The 20,327-nt window shown below is 32.5% G+C and overlaps 1 protein-coding gene across 1 annotated transcript; it reads right to left on the reverse strand.

The window, feature by feature from the left end:
• Positions 1-246: 246 nt before the first annotated feature.
• LOC120091693 (probable aspartyl protease At4g16563) lies at positions 247-2,139 on the reverse strand. Its single transcript, XM_039049802.1, has one exon. The coding sequence runs from the start codon at positions 1,862-1,864 to the stop codon at positions 497-499; it is 1,368 nt and encodes a 455-aa protein (XP_038905730.1). The 5' UTR covers positions 1,865-2,139; the 3' UTR covers positions 247-496.
• Positions 2,140-20,327: the final 18,188 nt, after the last annotated feature.

Below are 20,327 nucleotides of genomic sequence, written 5' to 3' on the forward strand. Positions count from 1 at the left end.
ATTAACAATAATTTTTTTTAGTTAAAAAACCAGAAGACTTCAATAGTACAACTATGTAAAGAGAGTTTATGACGGTTCACATTAAACCAAATCGATTTGATAATCAAAATTCAAAAATAAAGTATGAAAATGAGAGAGAAGGATGAGAATAACGGCTATTTCTTCTTCCTATGGATGAAAGTAAATTTCCAAAAAAAAAAAAAAAATGTATTGAAGGAAATTTGAAAAAAAAAAATTTACTTTTGGGATCATTATCTATTACTTTTCAACATTCTTTTCTTTCTTCGCATTATGAAATATGAGATATATCATTACAACAGCATCGAATAATTATTACAAGGAAGTGAAAAAAAAAATGATTTTGAATTCATCTGAACGCCGCCGCTGCCAAATTGAAACAACCACTGTAGCTCCGACCGGTAACTTAACCGGCCATCGACCAACCAAATACCCAAAGTTAGCAAACATAACCTACATACACCAAACGACATCGTTTCTAAGTGCAAGTCTGTTGCCGAAATCCCAATTTTTCATTCACCAAATCATATTCCACATAGAAATTCTGCTGCTGGAAAGCCCCAAAAATCACAGACGGCCCACCGCCGCCGCCCGCCTCCGTCTTATGCGTCACAACCGTCAAACATGCCACGCCGGAGCTACTGACTAAAGCGAAATAGTTACTCAATGGCAGAGCCCATTTTGCTCCGCCTTTAAACTGGAAAATCAACTCCGGAAACTCCACCGATTTGTCCTTCGAAATGTCAAAACACGGCCGTAATCCGGTGAGAGATTCCACATCGGTGGCTCTCGTCCGATTCGCCAACTGCTTCTCGAACTCTTGCGCCACTGCCTCGAAGACTGGTTTGTCCATAAACGTGAAGGTGGAGCCAGAATCGATGATAGATCCGCCATTGCCATCGGGGCCCGGCACCAAAAACTTGTACGGGACCTTCACGGCCTGGTTTCCGACGAAGATTTTGCGTATGTTTAAGTAATAATATTCTTTATAAGCGTGGTTAGAAACAGAGGGGTTCTGCCGGAACGGCGTGTAGGAGAGGCCGCTGGTCTTCACGCCGGTGGAATCTAGAATCAGCTCGCCAGAATGCGGCGAGTCGTCAAACTTCCGAGACGCAAGGCAGTAGGCGAATTTCTTGAGACCCATTTGCGAGGGGAGCGATTCAGATCCTCGGCCGAATCCGGCGATTCCAGAGGGCTGATGGATCGACAAAAACGAGCACCCAACAACGAAATTGGGGATTTTCTTATCAGGAAAATCAAGGGTTTCCGATAGCAAAAGCCCAGCCGTGGAGCCGGAACCGTATTGAACGACGTAAGCAGGGCAAGTTTGGGTACAGTTCTCTGTTTTGGGGTTACAACTCCGGCACTGAGATTTGACCTCGGGACCAAAAATCCAGGCACATTTGGGATTCTGGCAACCGACAAGCTTGGAAGAGGAGGACAATTTGGGGACAAATCTGGGGATTCCGGTAGGATCTATTTTGGGGAAGGAACATTCAGAACAGAGATATCTGGATGTACAAGGGAACCAAACGAGGCTACTACCTGTATCGAAGATCAAATGAAGAGTCTGTTGTGGGGTACCAAAGCTGAGTGGAGTAGAGTAAGCTCCATAGCTGTGAGGGAAGAGAGGGGACTTGGAAACAGAGTTGGATTTGGGGGTTTTGATTTGATGGGCTCTGTTTTGGGAAGCAGAGGCGAGGAAAGTGAGAGTTTGGAGTGGATCTGAAGAAGAAAGATGGGGGAAAGCGTTGAGAGGGAGGGTGATGGGGTTGGTATTGGCAATGGCGGAAACAGAGGAGAAGAGGAGAATGTAGAAGAAAGAGAGAGAGGAAGGAGGAGCCATGGAAGAAGCTTGGGTTGGCTTCTTCCTGCTATTGTTATGGCAATGGATTGGATTGGAAATGTATGAAGGGAATGGGAGTAATGTTGATGAGAAGGTTGAGAAAGGAGGAATTGGAGTATAAATGGGGAGGAAGAAGAGACAAAGCGGTGAGCTGGAAGCAAGGCTGCGGTTTCAGAGAAGAGAAAGTAATGGCAAATGAAAATAAGCCACGTGGAAAACACCTTCCTAAGAACTTTCACGGTCACAGGATACAAGCCACAAGGGCTCTTTTCGCCCGTTGGAAGTTTGGAGCTGAGGAACGTGGTATGGTCTTCTTCACTCTGCTGTATATGTTTTTTACCCACCCTCAAACTCTCATAATAAGGTTATTATTAATGTATATTAACAAATATATGAAATAACTTGTGAGTATTTTTTTTTTTTTTTTTACAGTTTTCTTTTTATTATATTTAAAAATATTTTTCGTAATTATTTCAAACAATTTCTCATTTCTTGTCTATCTTCATCATTGAAAAATAATATATATATTTTAATCTTTAGGTTAAAAAAATAAAGTTGATGTGTGTATTTTCAAAATTTAGAAAAATCTTCCTAACTTTATAGTTGATGGATCCAAAAGCTATATAATTATGGAATTGCTAAATTCTAAATTTTGAAAAACGATTTATTTTATCATTGGTAGAAGTTAGACTTATAAAATACAAAATAAATATTTAAAATATGTATAACACAAAAATTTAAAGAAAAAAGATTACACATTTGATACTTGAGGCTTGATTTATGCTGTATTTAAATCTCTAAATTTTCAAATTTAACAACTTTATCTTGATATTTGCATTTTGTAGCATTCTTGATCCCTTCGTATTAACAATATAGCACCTCTATTTTATTTATAAAAAAAAAAAAAAATAGATGTCATGTTAACTTTCTGTAAGTAATTAACGAGAAAATTACAAGGACCAGGAATGCTATTAAAATGCAAACTTTATGGATAAAATCGTTGAGTTTGAAAATTCATGAACATAATTACAACATAAACCAAACCTCATAAATCAAAAGTATAAATTTCTACATTTTAAATTTAAACTTCTAGAGAACATGTAACAAAACTAGATTATTTTTTCTTTTTTTAATGAAAAAGAAAGAACATGAAACTAACATGTTTTCATTTTTCATTTCTCTTTTAAATGAGAGAACTCATTGCAATCAAAAAGAAAAAGAAAAGAATTGGAAACTTTACTTGAATTTCAATATATACCTTCAAAAAACAAAGAACATTAGAAAGTATTGGAAACATTCTTTTACTCCATTTTCTCTCTTCCCCCTATTTTGCCCATTCTTTGTCATCCTCACTATATATTCATTTCAAGGGAAGGGATCCTTCATTAAGAAGGTTTCCTTTACTCTCATTAGAAAGTATTGGGATTGAGAAAACCAACCACTTTGATATGGGAAAAGATAAAGTGTGACACTTTTTAACTACCAACAACCTTTTACATTTATAATCAAAATAAAAACATCATTTAATCTTTTCATAATTAATTAATTAATTGGCTAATTCACTTTTTAACCAACCAAAATATCTTTATTTTCCTCCTTTTATATTTTTATATCTCTCTTTTATTAATTAAAAACCAGCATTTTCCTTTTAATTTGTAAATGGTTATAAATTTGAAGAAAAAATAGAAAATTAAGAGAAACTATTTATACCAAATAGTAAAATTTTAATCTTCTTTGATAGAAGTTGATAGAAGTCTATCAGTTTCTATCAGTCTATCTGTGATAGAAACTGATGGAAATCTATAGCGGATAAAAGTCTACCGGTGTCTATCAATATTTTTTATTATTTTTTTAAATAAATATTTTATCCATCGATAAAAATTTTACTATAAATTATCTTTACTCACCCAAGGATTTTTTTTTTAAAAAAAATTATCTTTCCCCTATTCTTTTTCTAACTTTTCCTACTCAAATATTCGTATTTTTCCTTTTTCTGCTCATTAAAGGGCATACTTTATGAAGAATTTCCTTTTTTTTTATTGGTTATGTAGGTGAGGATGAAAAGGTTCGATGCTTCAGAATGAAGAATAATTTGATTACTTTATTTGTATATATATATAACATGTTTTTTGGCACTGAAAAAGAGGGAGATTGGAGCTTTAGAATATTTTAGGTACTACAAAAGAAAGTTACTATTCATTTCATATCTGAAACTTTGACTTTCACATGAAAATTATGAAACAAAAGGATCTATATAATTCAAATATTTTAGTTCTCGTAAAAGATTATGATTTTGAAATATTATCTCGTCCTAGAAAAAGCTATTAGAGATAGGTGATGTACTTAACATATTATACTTCACTCAACTTCTCTACATTGACTTGAAAAGATATTGTGTTTTGATTTGAAGCTATTAAGAATGGTCGTGTTGACAGGTGAAGTTGGATTATTGTTGAAAAAAATAAAGTATAAATGTTCAATGAATAAATAAGGTTTGTAAAGTAGACACACTGATAGTATAGTATTAATAAAATAAAAAATCACATTTCAATGTTATCTTCTAAGTTGAATTTACTGGAGAAACGTTTAAATAGCAATTGAATATGATAAATAAATTAATCACAAAAGAAACTAGATTAAATTGTACAAATCCCACTTTATCACTGCATTATTTATTTAGGAAGTATGTGTTTTGTTTTATAAGTACTTTCAAAGTAATAAAAATAATTTATTCAAAAAATATATAGACATGATATGAGGTGTTTATACAATATAATTAAGTAGTTAATGTTTCACTCATTGTTCTCCAACAAAGAGACAGAAGATGAAGCAAGATATTTATGGTCATTCATTTAGCCTCTTCATTTTTTTGGGGGGTTGGAATTAATATGAAAGCAAACTGTGTATATTTGTTTGCAATTTAGACAGGAAGGTAAGGTTTGAGATTAAGTCTAGTTTTTTCAATTTAAGTCCAAATTTATATCATTTTTCGTGTCAACTAACTTTTTAGTTGTTGATTCATTTAATTTGTGGTTTATCTAAATCACTTTGGAAATGTGTGCTCAACTACTACATTTATTTCAAATCAAACATAAATATATGTACGAGATGCGATGATGAAAAACAAAGAAAAACAAATTCAATACAATTTTCATTTAGGTAATTTAAATCCTAGGTGAATATTGAACTTTCAAGTTTGTTTTATATTTGGTACCTAAACTTGAACTTTTGACCTCGAGACTCATAATATTAGTTTTATGCTCATATTGGCAAAATAAAACAATCCTTACTATGTTACTTGTTAAAATCTACTTTAACAAATATTCGTCCTATTCATGTCCTAAAATATCGTAGTTAATTAGTTATTTGATATAAAATTGATTATTTTAAACATGCAATAATTAGTTATCCATTTCAGAAAAAATTCAAGACTATTTAATGAGACTTGAATAGTATGTAGTGGACATACATGATAACTTGTAGAAATACAAGTTATTGTCTCTTAAAGGTTAGAACAATTAGGATTCTTAGTGATAAAAACGCATTCATCATAAGAAAAACACATGAAATTCCTTAACACATCACTAACGTATACAAAAGTAGCTTTCTTGTTAAATATGCTTCACCAACGCATCTGATTGCAGGAATTCAAGAAATTTCACCAGTGTCACAAACCAAGCTAACACGAAGGCATGTGTCCAAAATGTCTGACATAGAAGAGATACATTGGCTCGTGCTTAATCCGTCAAATCACCACTTGTAGGTATGGGCATGTGATTGGTGGCGTCTAAAAAGTTTTGAAATGGCAGGCGACTAACCAGGGCATGGAATTTAATGTGAGTATTGTCACAAGTTGTTGAAGGAAACACCTACAAATAGGAAGCTTGTTGCCAAGAGAAACAGTTAGATGTTAGAAGACTTAGAGGATTCAGATAGCTAGAAGCTCTACTGTTGCAAGAAGAAGATAGGAGGAAAAGATCCATGACCATCGTTGATCAAGAAGAGTTGTTGAAGACTAAGCTCGAGAGAGAATTCTTTATCACCTCTTCATCAAGTTGGTTGCAATAAGCATTTAAATCAAGCCAAAGAGGACAAGGGATTGAACTTTGTGACTTGACTTCTTTCTCTTCTTTTACTTCTCACAACCATCCCATTCAATTAAGTTAAGATTGTTGTAAACATATTTGCTATCTTTAAATTCAATCTTACATTTGATCAATCCACTCTTGTTTCTCTGTTTACATTCAAAATTGTGTCTCACTGCCATTTTTCTGACTTGTTGTATACTTGAATTCAATGCTTTAATTATCTTGATCACTTCGTTGAAGTTGTTACATAGTTAAACTGTTCGAGAGAGTAGGTTAACTAAAGAACGCATAGTAGGTTTAAAGATAAAAATACTTGCGTTTTCACCATTCTCTATCATCAACGCATGCACCCTAGAGATAGGAATACATGTGGTATTCGCATTGAGAAATGTTGAACAACACGATCTAAGGAACAGAGACCTAATGCATACACATACACTTGGTTTGTAAACAAATATCCATAATCTTCATCCACTCTCACATCTTTACACACTTGTTCATCTAGCTTGGAATCAACCATGTCCCCAAACACTTAGCACCATTCACCCATAAATTCTTCTTTTCGCCTTTAACTCCTATGTTTTCTTGTATGCGTGCATCGAGATTAGTGTAAATAATTTCCACTCTCATTAATCTGGTAACCATCTACAGTTGAAGCAACGCAAGGACTGCGTTAGACTGTTAAAAAATCCTTGTGTTCAACCCTGAACTTAACAGGAAGCCTGAATTAGATTTATACTTGGGTCTGATTCAGGAAGGCTTGTACGCATTATATAAATGTGCCACATCCACTTTGACGCATCACTTACTCTTCTCACATAGAAAAGCAATTCATCATTCATCTCCATTCATCTAATATCATCTTTTACCCTTATTTATAAGCACTTTTAGATACAAATCACGAGGCAAACGATACAAGTGAACATGTTTCAAGTAATAACCTAAAGGATCTATAGTATATGGATTAAGGATGAGTGTCTTATCCTAGTAACACTATGGATACGACCCACTTTGTAATTGTTACAAATATTGTAAGTGTTATAAACAATTTGATCCAAATCATTCATGCAAAGACATGAATGAGTTTGTATAAGATCAAATCATGAAATACTTAATCTCTCATTCTAATGTCGTTAATTGAAGAGATTAATATTTTTTAGGATAACCATGTAACTTGTTCTCAATCTTGAGTGAGTTATGGACTCATGTCTATGAGGATAATTTTTTAATTTATATGAGTGAGTGTGGCTCGAGTTGTTAACTCAATAAACCTAACATTTTGGGGATTTGTCCAAGTAGGGAGCTAGGAACATAGCTACACAAGATGAAATTCCCTCCTTCCCCGCCTTTAGGGTAAGTAAAGGAGTAGTTCCCTTAAGTGTTGATTTTGGGTCTTGAACAAATGTTATAATTGTCCTTTCACTGGCCCGAGAAGGACTTAGTTTATGGTAGGACCATAAACAAATTATTTATTAGAGGGATCGGTGGTACTTAAGGAGTAAGAGATAATTACAGGGATGTAAGGGTAATTTAGGGTAATTTGAACAAACTATAATTACGAATTGCTAGTGAAGATCGACTTACTATATTGGTTAAATCCAAGCATGTAGAAATATTCTACAATGCAAAGAGAGCAGCCGTGAGGCAGTCTTTAGTGGAGTGACCCACAATTAATGAATGTTCATTAATATAATTAAAGAGTTTATTAGTTAATGTCGAATCATTGGAGCTTCTAATCTGTAGGTCTATTAGGTTCCTCTACTAGCTCACAACAGGTAAACAAGGACCGATAGTTTTGAAAGAATTTCAATTATTCAAATTATTTAAGGGAATAATGTTAATTGTATATGATCCCTTTAATTGGTATCATAGCCAATTTTTTATTTTGATTTTTGGTTTAGATTGAAAATTAGAATAGAATTGGTGATTTGAATTTTCTGTACATGTATAATGTATGTTATTGAAAATTGGTTTTGCTTAATAGATGTTTTTGAAGTTTTGACATTAGATTTATTGCAATTAACTTTGAATCAATCAATGTAAGGGCCCGTTGTTTTAAGAAAATTGTTTGTGAATTGAGTCTTATAAGTTTGTGTTGTTTATGACATTTTTTTTTGTGTGAAAAAGCCCAAAATAGAGGTGAAAAACAGAAATCGAAGTGCAGACCCGAGAGGTTTTTATGCTGGGTGCTGTTGTGCGTCATCTTTTGCTCATAAAAGATTATGACTGTCTGAATGTCATTGTTTATGTGTCATGGATTCTCTTGGACAGTGCAGTTTTTTCTAGGCGTGATTGATGCAGAAGTTAGCCGAAAATAGGATTTTTCAGCCTTAATTTTAGAAGATCATGGCTAAATATTTAGCATAAAGACCTATTCTTTCTTTAGGAAATATTAAAATTATTGTAATTTTATTTATTTTCTATTTTTTAAGATTGCCAAAATTCTAGTCTATTATTGCTATTTAATTTAATAATGCAATGGATGCATGTTTTAAATTATTTTATTTCGTAGGTTGTATATAGTATGTCACATAGATTAAACTCTCCCCGTATGTTAAGCATGTCATGAATCATATTGAAATATAACCATTATATTTAATGTTTAGAAATTTTCCTAAGGTATATGAATGTTGGAAAATATTATATAATTTTTATTATTTGTAATATAAGAGTTATATTATGTATTTAATGAAAAAATTACATGCATGGAAAAAATATATAGTTTTCATTAATTCTTTATAATATAAGAGTTATATTATGAACTTAATGAAAAATTATGTGCATGATATTAATATATAGTTTTTATCCTTTATAATATAAGTGTTATATTATATGATAACATGTTTTATTTTTTTTATTAATATTAATACAAGAGTTATATTAATTAATGAAAAGACATGATCATGCATCATATTTAAATATAATTGTTATATTTATAGTTTAGGTTAATTCCTAATATTGTATATGCATGATTATATTGTATAGTTTGCATGTTTATAATATAAAAATTATATTATATGGTTTTAATGTATGATTGAAAGCATGCTTATTATATAGTTTTTCATTAATCTCAATGTAAGAGTTATATTATGTATGGTTAATGAAATATATATGCATGAAATATGATTTTTATTAATTAAAATATAATGGTTACTTTTAGTTAATAATTTCATGAAATGTATATAATAAGTTTTAATCCATTAACGTAAATATATAATAATTATATTGTATATTTAATGAATGAAAAACCTAGGATCACATGCTAGCCTAAAGAGATTAAGAATTCCCTTGTCCATAACCACATATTATGACTATGAATTATGACAAATGGATGCCAAGACTACTTTTATAAATGGCAATCTTGAAGATAACATCTTTATGTCTCAGTCTGATGGGTTCATAACTCGAGGTTAGGAGCAAAAAGTTTGCAAGCTAAATCGATTCATTTATGGGTTAAAACAGGCATCCAGATCTTGGAACATTAGATTTGATATAGCGATCAAATCTTTTGGTTTTGATCAAAACGTTGATGAACCTTGTATCTACAAGAAAGTCATCAACGGTAAAGTAGCTTTTCTAGTACTTTATTTGGACGATATCCTACTCATTGGGAATGATGTAGAGTATCCCATTGATATTAAAGAATGGCTAGCAGCTCAATTCCAAATGAAAGATTTGGGAAAGGCACAGTATGTACTTGGGATCCAAATCATTAGAGATCGCAAGAACAGAACATTGGCTATATCTCAAGCAATTTATATCGATAAAATGTTGACTTGATATTCGATACAGATCTCTAAGAAGTGTTTATTACCTTTCAAGCAAAGGGTTTACTTTTTTAAGGAACAGTGTCCTAAGACACCTCAAGATGTTGAGGGTTTGAGATGTATTCCATATGTCTCAGCTGTGGGCAACTTAATGTATGCTATGCTCTACACTAGGCCAAACATTTGTTATGTAGTGGGAATAGTCACTACGTACCAGTCTAATCCAAGGGTTAGACCACTGGACTGTGGTTAAGAACATCTTCAAATATCTTAGGAGAACGAGGGACTATAAGTTGGTGTATGGAGCTAAGGATTTGATCCTTATAGGATACATCGACTCTGATTTCCAAACTGACAAGGATTCTAGGAAATCCATGTCAGGATTAATGTTTACCCTAAACAGGGGAGTTGTAGTGTGGCGTAGCATCAAGCAAGAATGTATTGCAGATTCCACTATGGAAGCTAAGTATCTAGCTACTTGTGAAGCAGCAAAGGAAAAAGTTTGGCTAAGGAAGTTCCTATGGGATTTGAAAGTGGTTCCAAATATGGACTTTCCCGTCACGTTATACTGCGACAACAATGGGGCAGTAGCTATTGTTGATCTATTTACGATGGCACGTTCTCGGCTAAAGTGTTTGAGTGTCATCTAGAGAGTCTAGGTCTACGAGACATGTACATTGTATAATCTAGGGAAAGTGGGAGATGTGTAATGGGCATATGTATGCCCTAGTTTATTGTATTTATTTATGATAATCTCGACTTTTGGATTCTAATATCATGTACAACCCATTACTAGAGTTTTAGTTCAAGTGGGAGTTTGTTGGGTTTTATGTCCTAAAACTCGTAGATAGTAAATGTTATTTATTAACCGTCATCAATAAAGAGTTATAGATGTTAATTCAATAAATGTTATTGTTTGTGTTGTTTGTCTATTTTTGTCTTAATAACTCTAAATCCAATAAACTAACATCCAATACTGCCTTATGAGTGTTGTATTATATGTGGAGACATACAGGGATCAATGCTCAAGATACAGCCTGAAGGGTCTATAGTATAGGGATAAGACTTGGTACCTTATCTTGGTAACACTATAAATACGACCCACTTTGTATGATACAAACACAATGATTCAATGCATTGGTGTAGTTGACATTCAAATGGAGGTATTCTATGCAATGAGTTTGCACAAGACTGAACCGCGAAATAGTAACCCTTAGATGTAACATCGTTAACTAGTTAGGTTCCTATTTTAATAGGATGACCTAAGCAACTTAGTCTTAATCTTGAGTATATTATGAATCCCTATTCATGAGGGATTATTTTTTGATTTGTATGGATGAGGGTGGCCAGATCGCCGACCAAATATGCTTATCATTTTGGGGGCAAGACCAAGTGGGGAGTTGGGAACATAATAATACAAGATGTAATTTACTCTTTCCTGCCTTAGGGGTAAGTAGATGTGTGTTCCCTTAAGTGGCGTCTCCGAGACTTGAATAGAGGGCCATACCCTCTCATTGGTCAGAGAGGAATTTCTGTTTATTGGTTGGGCTATAAACAGGTTATTCATTAAAGGAGCATTGGTGCTTAAGAAATCAGAGGTAACCCAGAGGTAAAACGGTAATTTGACTCAGTTGGAGTTATGAACACTCATGAAGAACTAACTTGCTGTTATTGGTCTATATCCATGGACATAAAAATATATCTGTAGTGAGAAGAGTACAGTTGTGGGTCTGTAGTGGAGTGTACCCACAACTAATGAATATTGATTAACTTGGTTAATGAGTTTAGCCAATTAATCTCATATCGTTGGAGGTTCTAATCTATAGGTTTACCAGGTCTCTTTGTCTCATTAGAGGATATTTAAGAAGGATGATTTGAATTATTCAAATTAATTTGAGGAAACCATATATTAATGTTATTAATATATATATTGATCATGAGTATGATCTATAATTCAAATTAAATTGGAAAGTAATATTTGAATAAGGTTCAATTAATTAATTCAAGTAAATTAGATTTACAAAGAATTAATTAATAGAGAGGTATTGCACATATACATACGATGTTTATGATAATTAAATATATATACAATAAATTTAATTTAATGTATAAATAGTTATTTAATTAATGTGTAAATTAAATTAAATAAGTGTTATTTAATTAATTGGACTAGTAAACTAAGTAAATGTTATTTAATTGTGTTAATTAATTAAATAAGTATTATTTAATTAATTAGATCAATTAATTAAATAAATGTTAATTAATTAATTAATTAATTAATTATGGAAAAGGGAGATAGGAAAATAATTAGGAAAAGGGCTTGACCCTTCTCTATATAAAGACCTCCCAATGACCCTTTTTGCACAAGTGTTATTGTGCAAAATTTTCACTAAGCCACTAAGAGAATCCTCTCTACTCTCTAAAACCCTTTTCTCTTCTCCTTCTCCCAATAGTTAAATATCACCTATTCCTCTATTGGAATCCTAGAGAATAACAAGATTACTCTCGTGGTAGTGTTTGAGATTATTCAAGAAATCGTTCGTGATCAAGATCATTGGAGGAGTCGTTCGTTGGAACTTAAAGATGATTTTTTTGTGAAGTTTGGGAATCTACAAAGGTAGAATGGTTCTAATCTTTTCCCTAAAGCATGCAATATTACATGTTTATATTATGTTTTAGTATACTAAATTTTTTATGTAAAAATTGAATTGAGGGATGCAAGGCATTCACGAAATACTTCCCACTGTGGGATTCGATCCCTTCAAAATGATTAGGATCAAATCATTCATAATGCTTTACAACAATTGTAACAATTACAAAACAGGCCATATTCATAGTATCACTAGGATAAGGTATCTAGCGTATCCATCTACTACAAATAATTTAGGTTATTATTTATACATAATCCACATGTATGTCACCACATATATGTTTCAGCTACATGAAATAACCTAGGATCTTAGTTTATTGGATTGAATTCATGCACATATAAAATAATGCTTATTTTATTAATAACAATTTATTGATACAAGTTTATAAACTACGAGAATATAAGAGATTTAGAACAAAAATTCCAACAGATCAAATGACCGCCCTCATAAGCAGAAGTTCAAACTCACTCAGGATTAAGGTCAAGTCACCTATGGTCATCCTAGTGAAATGTAAGTCTCTTTAAGTAACACATTTTAAAGGGAGACTAATCATTTTGTGGTTCGGTCTTATACAAACTCTTTATATAGGATATCCTCACTCATATATCTACACATAAACGATTAGGATCAAATCATTCGTAACACTTTACAACAATGACAACAATTACAAAGTGAGTTGTATCTGTAGTGTCATTAGGATGAGACACCTAACCTTATCCATTTACTGCAGACCATTTAGGTTATTACTTAAACATGATCTACTTGTATGTCACTACATACATATTTAAGCTACATAAAATAACCTTGGATCTTTCTTTAATAGATTATTGCATATATAAAATAATCAATCATTGATTAAGATAGCATATAACTACGAGGCTTTAGGGCATACATCCCAACAATCTCCCACTTGTACTAAAGCCGATGAGACATGTATCCTAGGGCATACTCTATCCCCAACATGCTCTCCCACTTGCCCTAGTAGTAGAAACATATCTCGTAGTCCTAGACAATCTAAGAGATCCTCTCACACTTTAACCTAGAGAATCCTTTTATATAATTCAAACTGTTATGTCAATAAGAACCATCTGGTCACCACCAAGATGTTTCTCTCATTCTGTTGTACTCTTACAACTTGGTGTTTACATATGTCCTCAGACTTAGTCCTTCCACCACATTATCTCATAAAGTAGATAAACTAATTTATATCTGAAACAACTTTCAAATATTTAAGGATATACTTCACAAGCAAAATTATTGTCTCATAATCCAATTGACACCACTTAGAATAAAACATGGATTTCTCTAAATCTAATATGAAATAAGGTATCCCATAAAAGATCAAATTTTAAACTTTATACACTAATGTCTCATTATACGAAAGTTTTAATATTTAAATTCAATGTTCATACCATCGATTCAATCAATTTAACTAACCAATTGTAAACTAAATGTCAATTAAGTCTCATGTAAGATTTATATTTCCTCAACCTTTGAGGTGTCTTAGGAAACTTTTTCCTTAGACAAATCAACTTCATTATAGAAGGGTACATTACCATTCCATCTGAAGCTATTGCATCGGACATTAAACAACAACTTTGTAAATGTAAGATGCATGAGACAAATTTAACATCATGTCTTAAAAATATTATGTGAACTTTTAATATATAAAAAACACTTCAAATCAACTATTTGAAACTGGTTAAACAGTCAAATTTTCATACTGATTTATACTTCATTCATAATGAGTAAATATCAATATAAAATAGATAAATACTCACTTTTAATTTTCTTGTCTGTACAAGAACATCGTCATCATTCAAAGTCATGAGTTATGATAGTATATCAAACTCTTATTCTCAAAGATTCTAATTGTGAAATTCATTTCTCAAATGCACATCACAATTTTGCAAACCTTTTGCAACTATATCTTTGAAAATTTGCTTGAATTTGTGCAGATGCATTGAACTTCTTTTCATAAAATAAGTTACTCATTTTTACATATCTCATATGCAACAATGAATCAAATAATGCATAAAGACTCTATTATAGAAACTAGTTAGAAAATTGACTCAGTCCATTTTCACCCAATAGTTCCAGCATTGGCTTTCATTTAACACCAAGAGTCTTACTTTGAAGATCTCTATCTTCTAGTGATACACTTTCAAGTATCCCTTTTGTAAATCTATTCATATCCTTTGAGTTTGACCCAATCAATGGAAATCTATTAAAACTGACTAAGATTAAGTACACTACTTCATCTCAAATTTTATGACTTTGAAATAATTTCTCTTTGTAAACTTTCTTCAATTCTTGCCATCCGTTATGACAATTTTGACTTCCAATAAGCCATAGTAGAGATTGAGTATTGCATAACTCTCCCACTACTTAAGGTTTGTAAGTTTTCATCTTGTTATCTCATATGACAATGAAGACTTCAAGTAAGCCTTTGCAAAGGTTGAGTTATCTCATAACTCTCACACTATGATGAAGACTTATTTGTTTCATAATTAGAAATTGACGTTCAAATGAAAATAAATGATTAACAACACTTGTTAACTATTACGTGGTTTTATTTGGAACTAATTCATCAACACTACTTGATCGTTTTACAAGTTCGTAACCTTTCATTTTGACTTTCCAAATGAAATCAGTATTTGTCTATCGTATTATTTTGGACTTTCCAAAAGGTAATTTATAAACTCCTTAAGTAGCGAAAGCAACAAGGATCAATAAGCACTCTAATTCATTAATTTTGGCAGTAACTAAAGCATGCTCATACTAAAATAAGAGGGTTTCAAGTCATACCTTTGTAGAACTTCTTCAACTCTTGATTCTCAGCTGCAAACTTCTCCAAATCTTTCTGTAGACCACCTCAAGATCTTCCCCACTATTTTCTTGGAGCTTTAGATTGAGTTGTGGGATTCAAAATAAGCTTGAACGAAAGGAACTTAGAGAAGAGCTTACTACTTCAACCCACTTGAAGAACAACTTCTTCAACACGAATTTTCAGCAAAAATTCTATAGATGCATGCCTCAATTCCACTCCAATCTTCTTAATATATTGTTGGACCTTCATGCAAAGAAGATGGTTGCATGAGATGCAGCTCATGCTTGGAGTTATTGAAGCTAAAATAGGTGGGTTTTGTGTGAGCAAGTTGAAGGGTTATTGGAAAAAATCAACATTCCATTTTGTGTTTTTCAAACATTTTTAATTTTTACCAAAATGATTTAAAAAATCAATTTGATTTCTAAAATTGAAAATATTATTAATTTTGAAAAATTATTTTTCTTAATAAAATTAATAAATAATTATTTAAATAATTTAAATATTCTAATTAATTTAATATCAAAATATTAAATTAATTTTACACAAATCCACCTTCATATATTTAAATCATATTTAAATATTAATTCTCCTATTCCGTTTAATTCTTAAAATTAAACGTGTAATTATATATCATATATTTACTAATTCCTTTAATTCTAACTTGAACGTTTCAAATTAATTTATCACCAAATTAACCCTCATTCGTTAACTAATGGACCACTCTACTAAAGCCCATAGTTGAACTCCTCTCATTGTAGATATATTATGTCCACTCGATATAACCATGATTAGTAAGTTAACTCTTCACAGGTTGTTCGTAATAACGGCTGGGTCAAATGTATATTTCTCCCCTGAGATTATCTCTTGTTCCTTAAGTCCCACTGATCCTCTAATGAACAACTGATTGTGATCCAATCAACAAACTGAGTCCCTCTTAGGCCAATGAGAGGGTAGGCCCCCTTGTTCAAGACCCGAAGTCAGCACTTAACAACCTTTCTATTATCCGTAAAAGCAGGTATGAGTGAATTCTTTCTTGCACCCTATGTCCCCAGCTATCTACCTGGTCTTACCTCTGAAATGAAGGTTTGTTGAGCTCAGGAATTCATAGTTAGTTCAAGATTAAGGTCAAGTTGCCTAGGTCATCACTTTGGAATAGTCAGTCTTAAACAGTAAACAACGTTATAAAGTAAGAGTGACTGATTTCGTGGTCTGATCTTGTACAAACCCATTTTCACAAGACGCCCCCACTCCTCATGTCATAATATGTACGAATTAGGATCACTTCGTTTGTAGCACTTTACAACTCTTTGTAATAACTACAGAGTAGGTCACATCCAATAGTGTTACCAGAATAAGGTACTCAACCTTATTCATATACTATAGATCATTTTGACTATTTACTCGAACTTGATCCACTATGTCTCCACATAAAGTTCAAGTACTCATCATGGGTCTTTAAGGTTTATTGAATTTCTAATAAGCAAAATATATATTCAATAACAACTTTATTGAATTTTCAGAATAAGTTTTATTGTTTACAAACTACGAGTTTTAGGACATAAAACCCAACAAATTCTCACTCGGAATAAAACTCCAGTGGTACTCATATATGAATATATAAGTCTGAGTTTCTGAGTTTTATAGCAATAAACTAGGGCATTCCATACCCATGGTTTACCATTCGGTGTCTCATACCCGATATTTTTTCCATTTGCCCTAGGTTATTTACCTGGTATTCCTAGTCTTACTAGGTAATTCTCAAACACTTTAGCCGAGAGAATCATTGTAAACATGTTAGTGTACCATAGACTTCTTATTAAACTATATGGGGAATGCATCTTAGTCTCAATCATGACCAGGAAGTCATACTTTCCTCCCACTACATTGATGTACTCTCAACTCTTTAAGTAAGACGCATTTGACCTGTCTTAACAACTCTTGTTAACAGTGTTAATTCAATAACTCTTTATTAAATAGATCTACAAATCTTTGAACTTTCTATACTTTGATCTAATTGATTTCTAGGAATTTTAAACATCTAAATATTTATAAATGGCTTTTAACTAGTTTGATTCTTAATAGAAGTTGCTATGAGATAGAACAAACATATTTTTCGAAAATGAACATTTCATTTACAAGAAAATTATATACATTTTTTTCTTTACAAGATAACAAAAGTAAGTAAAATTATCATCAGACAGCAACATCTCCCACTGATTAAGCTGAGCAAGCGGTCCTCAGAAACTTGTGTGCCTATTTTGCTTTGTCTGCTCTCTTCTCAGCAAGGTACTGAGGGCAGTTTCTCTTCCAGTGCCCTTCTTCATTGCAGTGGAAACACTTTCCTTTGTCTGCAACGTTGTTCTTGCCTTTCTTTCCAGCGGGTTTCTTCTTCTCTTTCTGTTTGTTCTTCTTAACAGGAATACTCTTACTCTGTGAATAGAAAGCAACATCAAGCTTTTTGGAGGACGTTCCTCTCTTCTTAGCGGTAGTAACGTTTACTTCTGATTCTAAACCTTTAGTTCTCTACATAGTCTAGAAAGCCTGTAGCTCATTGAGAAAAGTAGTCAAACTGTATCAATTTTATTCATGAATGCATTTGTGCAGAATTGCAGAAAACTCTTCAAAAGAGATTCTAGAATAAAAATGACTTGACTTCTCTCGTCAACAACAACGTCATTTACTTCCGCCACATTAAAGCGGACCATCATGTCCAGGACATGTTCACGAATAGAGGCCCCCTCTTTCATGCGGTAGTTGTAAACGTACATTATAGCATCATGCCTTAAGGAGAAGAACAGTTGCCTGAATATTCCTCGTTTTATTCTATAATCTCTTTGGCAGTACCTATATCCTCATATTTCTTCGCCAAAACATCAGATATGTTGGCGAGGATATAAGCACAGGCTTTTTCATTTGCCCTGATCCATCTATCATACACATCCCGAACAGTTTGGTTTGTGTTAGAGCTCGAAACAGGAGGACAATATTTTGTTCAGACAAACCGTAAATCATCTATCACTAGTATAGTATTCAAATTTTATTTCCAGGTTGCATAATTATCCCCTATCAGTTTATCAGATGCCAACAATTGTACTGGTGAACTCATCATTATGAAATTATAAGCAAATTCTATAAGTGAATTGCTTTTAAACCCAATCAAGTTTTAGCAAAGTAATAATATACCCAATATTTATTCTTTTGCAATGATAGTACATCAAGACATTCTTGACTAAATACTATCTCCAGAAAAACTCATATTTCGATAGTCATTTAGCTACCGTTTTTTGTCAGAAATTACTAACTCTTTAGTAATCTTGTAAATGTAACCCTCTGTTTTCAGGCTTCAGAAGTCCGATCCCAATGATGCTCTCGAAGTTGGAAAGTCAAAGCTAAAACCGACTTTAGAAATCCTATCCATTTCTAGAGTTTGAGTTGTTCTGAATCCTAGTTAAAACCCTTCGAGGGGATAACCACCGTTAAAACGACTAGCGAGGCCGACTTAAAGACGACAAGAAGACGCAACATAGGAATCTCACGGTTCAAACCAACAAAAGAGACCATGGGATATGTTGACATACATCCCTCACCCACTTACTATGAACTACTTCCCCTATTCGCCTTGGTCTTGATCTATGACAAACACTTTCTGAATGGAGGTCAATTCCATGGTGACATGAAGTGCTGCACGGATCTCACAGTGTGAATTATGTAGGGACGTGAGAATTGAAATCAATATATCATATATTTTATTTTTCAGTGAACAACTTTCCCTCATTCACCATGATCAATTCACGCAAACACTTTACAAATGAAGGTCACTTCCAGGGTGACACGAAACACCGCATGAACCTTTCGGTGTGAACATCTTGAGAACATGGAAATTTTAAAATCGAAACATTACATTTGATTTTTAAAGTGAACAAATTCCCCCATTCACCAAAATCTCAATTCATGTAAACACTTTCCGAATGGAGGTCACTTCTAATATAACACAAAGTGCCATATGAATTTTTGATTGTGAACTCTTAGGGACGTGAGAGCTAGAAATAATCATATCATATATGTTTATTAATCTTCCACTGAAGTGTTCTAACATATCATATACGTTATTTGATTTTCTCTGACGTGTTCTAATAGCATATAATATATGTTATTAAACTCCCACTGAAGTATTCTAACAATTGGGTAAATTTATACTTAGGTTCATTTCGGCCAAACAAATTACCCAAAGTCTATGTGGTTTATCCAAGTATAACACTTAAAAATGGATTTAAACCTATGATGTCTAAGTGATAAACCGTTTTATTACCTCACATCGCTCACGTATGCTCATAAAACTGGTTAACAGTACACAATAATTTAGCTATAATCCCCAGGTAGGAGGTGTTCCATAGACCATCAACTTAAGTACCCCAACCTTAGACAGGATTATATACCGGTTGAGTTTATAACTCGAGTTTTACAAGTTTAACGATCTATTTTAACTATTAAAATGAGTGGTTAACCTACGTGAGCATGCAACTGTTCTTTGTTATGGATTTTAAACATTTAACACAATTTTGTAATAGCTTACAAAACTTTAGACATGCTAAACATCCACAACATACATCAAACGCATACAATATTTAATATAACAATTATATTAAATACAAGAAACCCTAACATGCATACTATATATTATAACATTTTATAACACACTTTCAATGCATGTAACATGCTTCCTATGGTGGGATTTTAAATCTATATGGCATACTATATGTACATACAAGATTTAACATATATCAAATGCATAAATAATTAAATACAAACCAATATGGTTTTAGTTTTGGCATAAACTGTTGGGATTGGTGTCTTAATTCTCCCAGAGTCTCGTTGTTTGTAATTATACATATTGTTTTATAAATAAAATAACTATTACTTCATTTTGGGATTTACTCATATCCAATAAACAAAACTCCATGGTTATCTTATGTAAACTTAAGCATATATATGAGATATACAAGTGGATCATGCCTTAAGTGATAACCTAAATAGGTCTGTAGTATAAGGATTAAGGTAAGATACCTAATCCTGGTGACAATACGAATACGAACTACTTTATAGAGGTTTGCAAGTGTTGTAAACTAC

Source organism: Benincasa hispida, chromosome 11 (assembly GCF_009727055.1).
Source record: "Benincasa hispida cultivar B227 chromosome 11, ASM972705v1, whole genome shotgun sequence".
Classification (NCBI taxonomy): domain Eukaryota; kingdom Viridiplantae; phylum Streptophyta; class Magnoliopsida; order Cucurbitales; family Cucurbitaceae; genus Benincasa; species Benincasa hispida.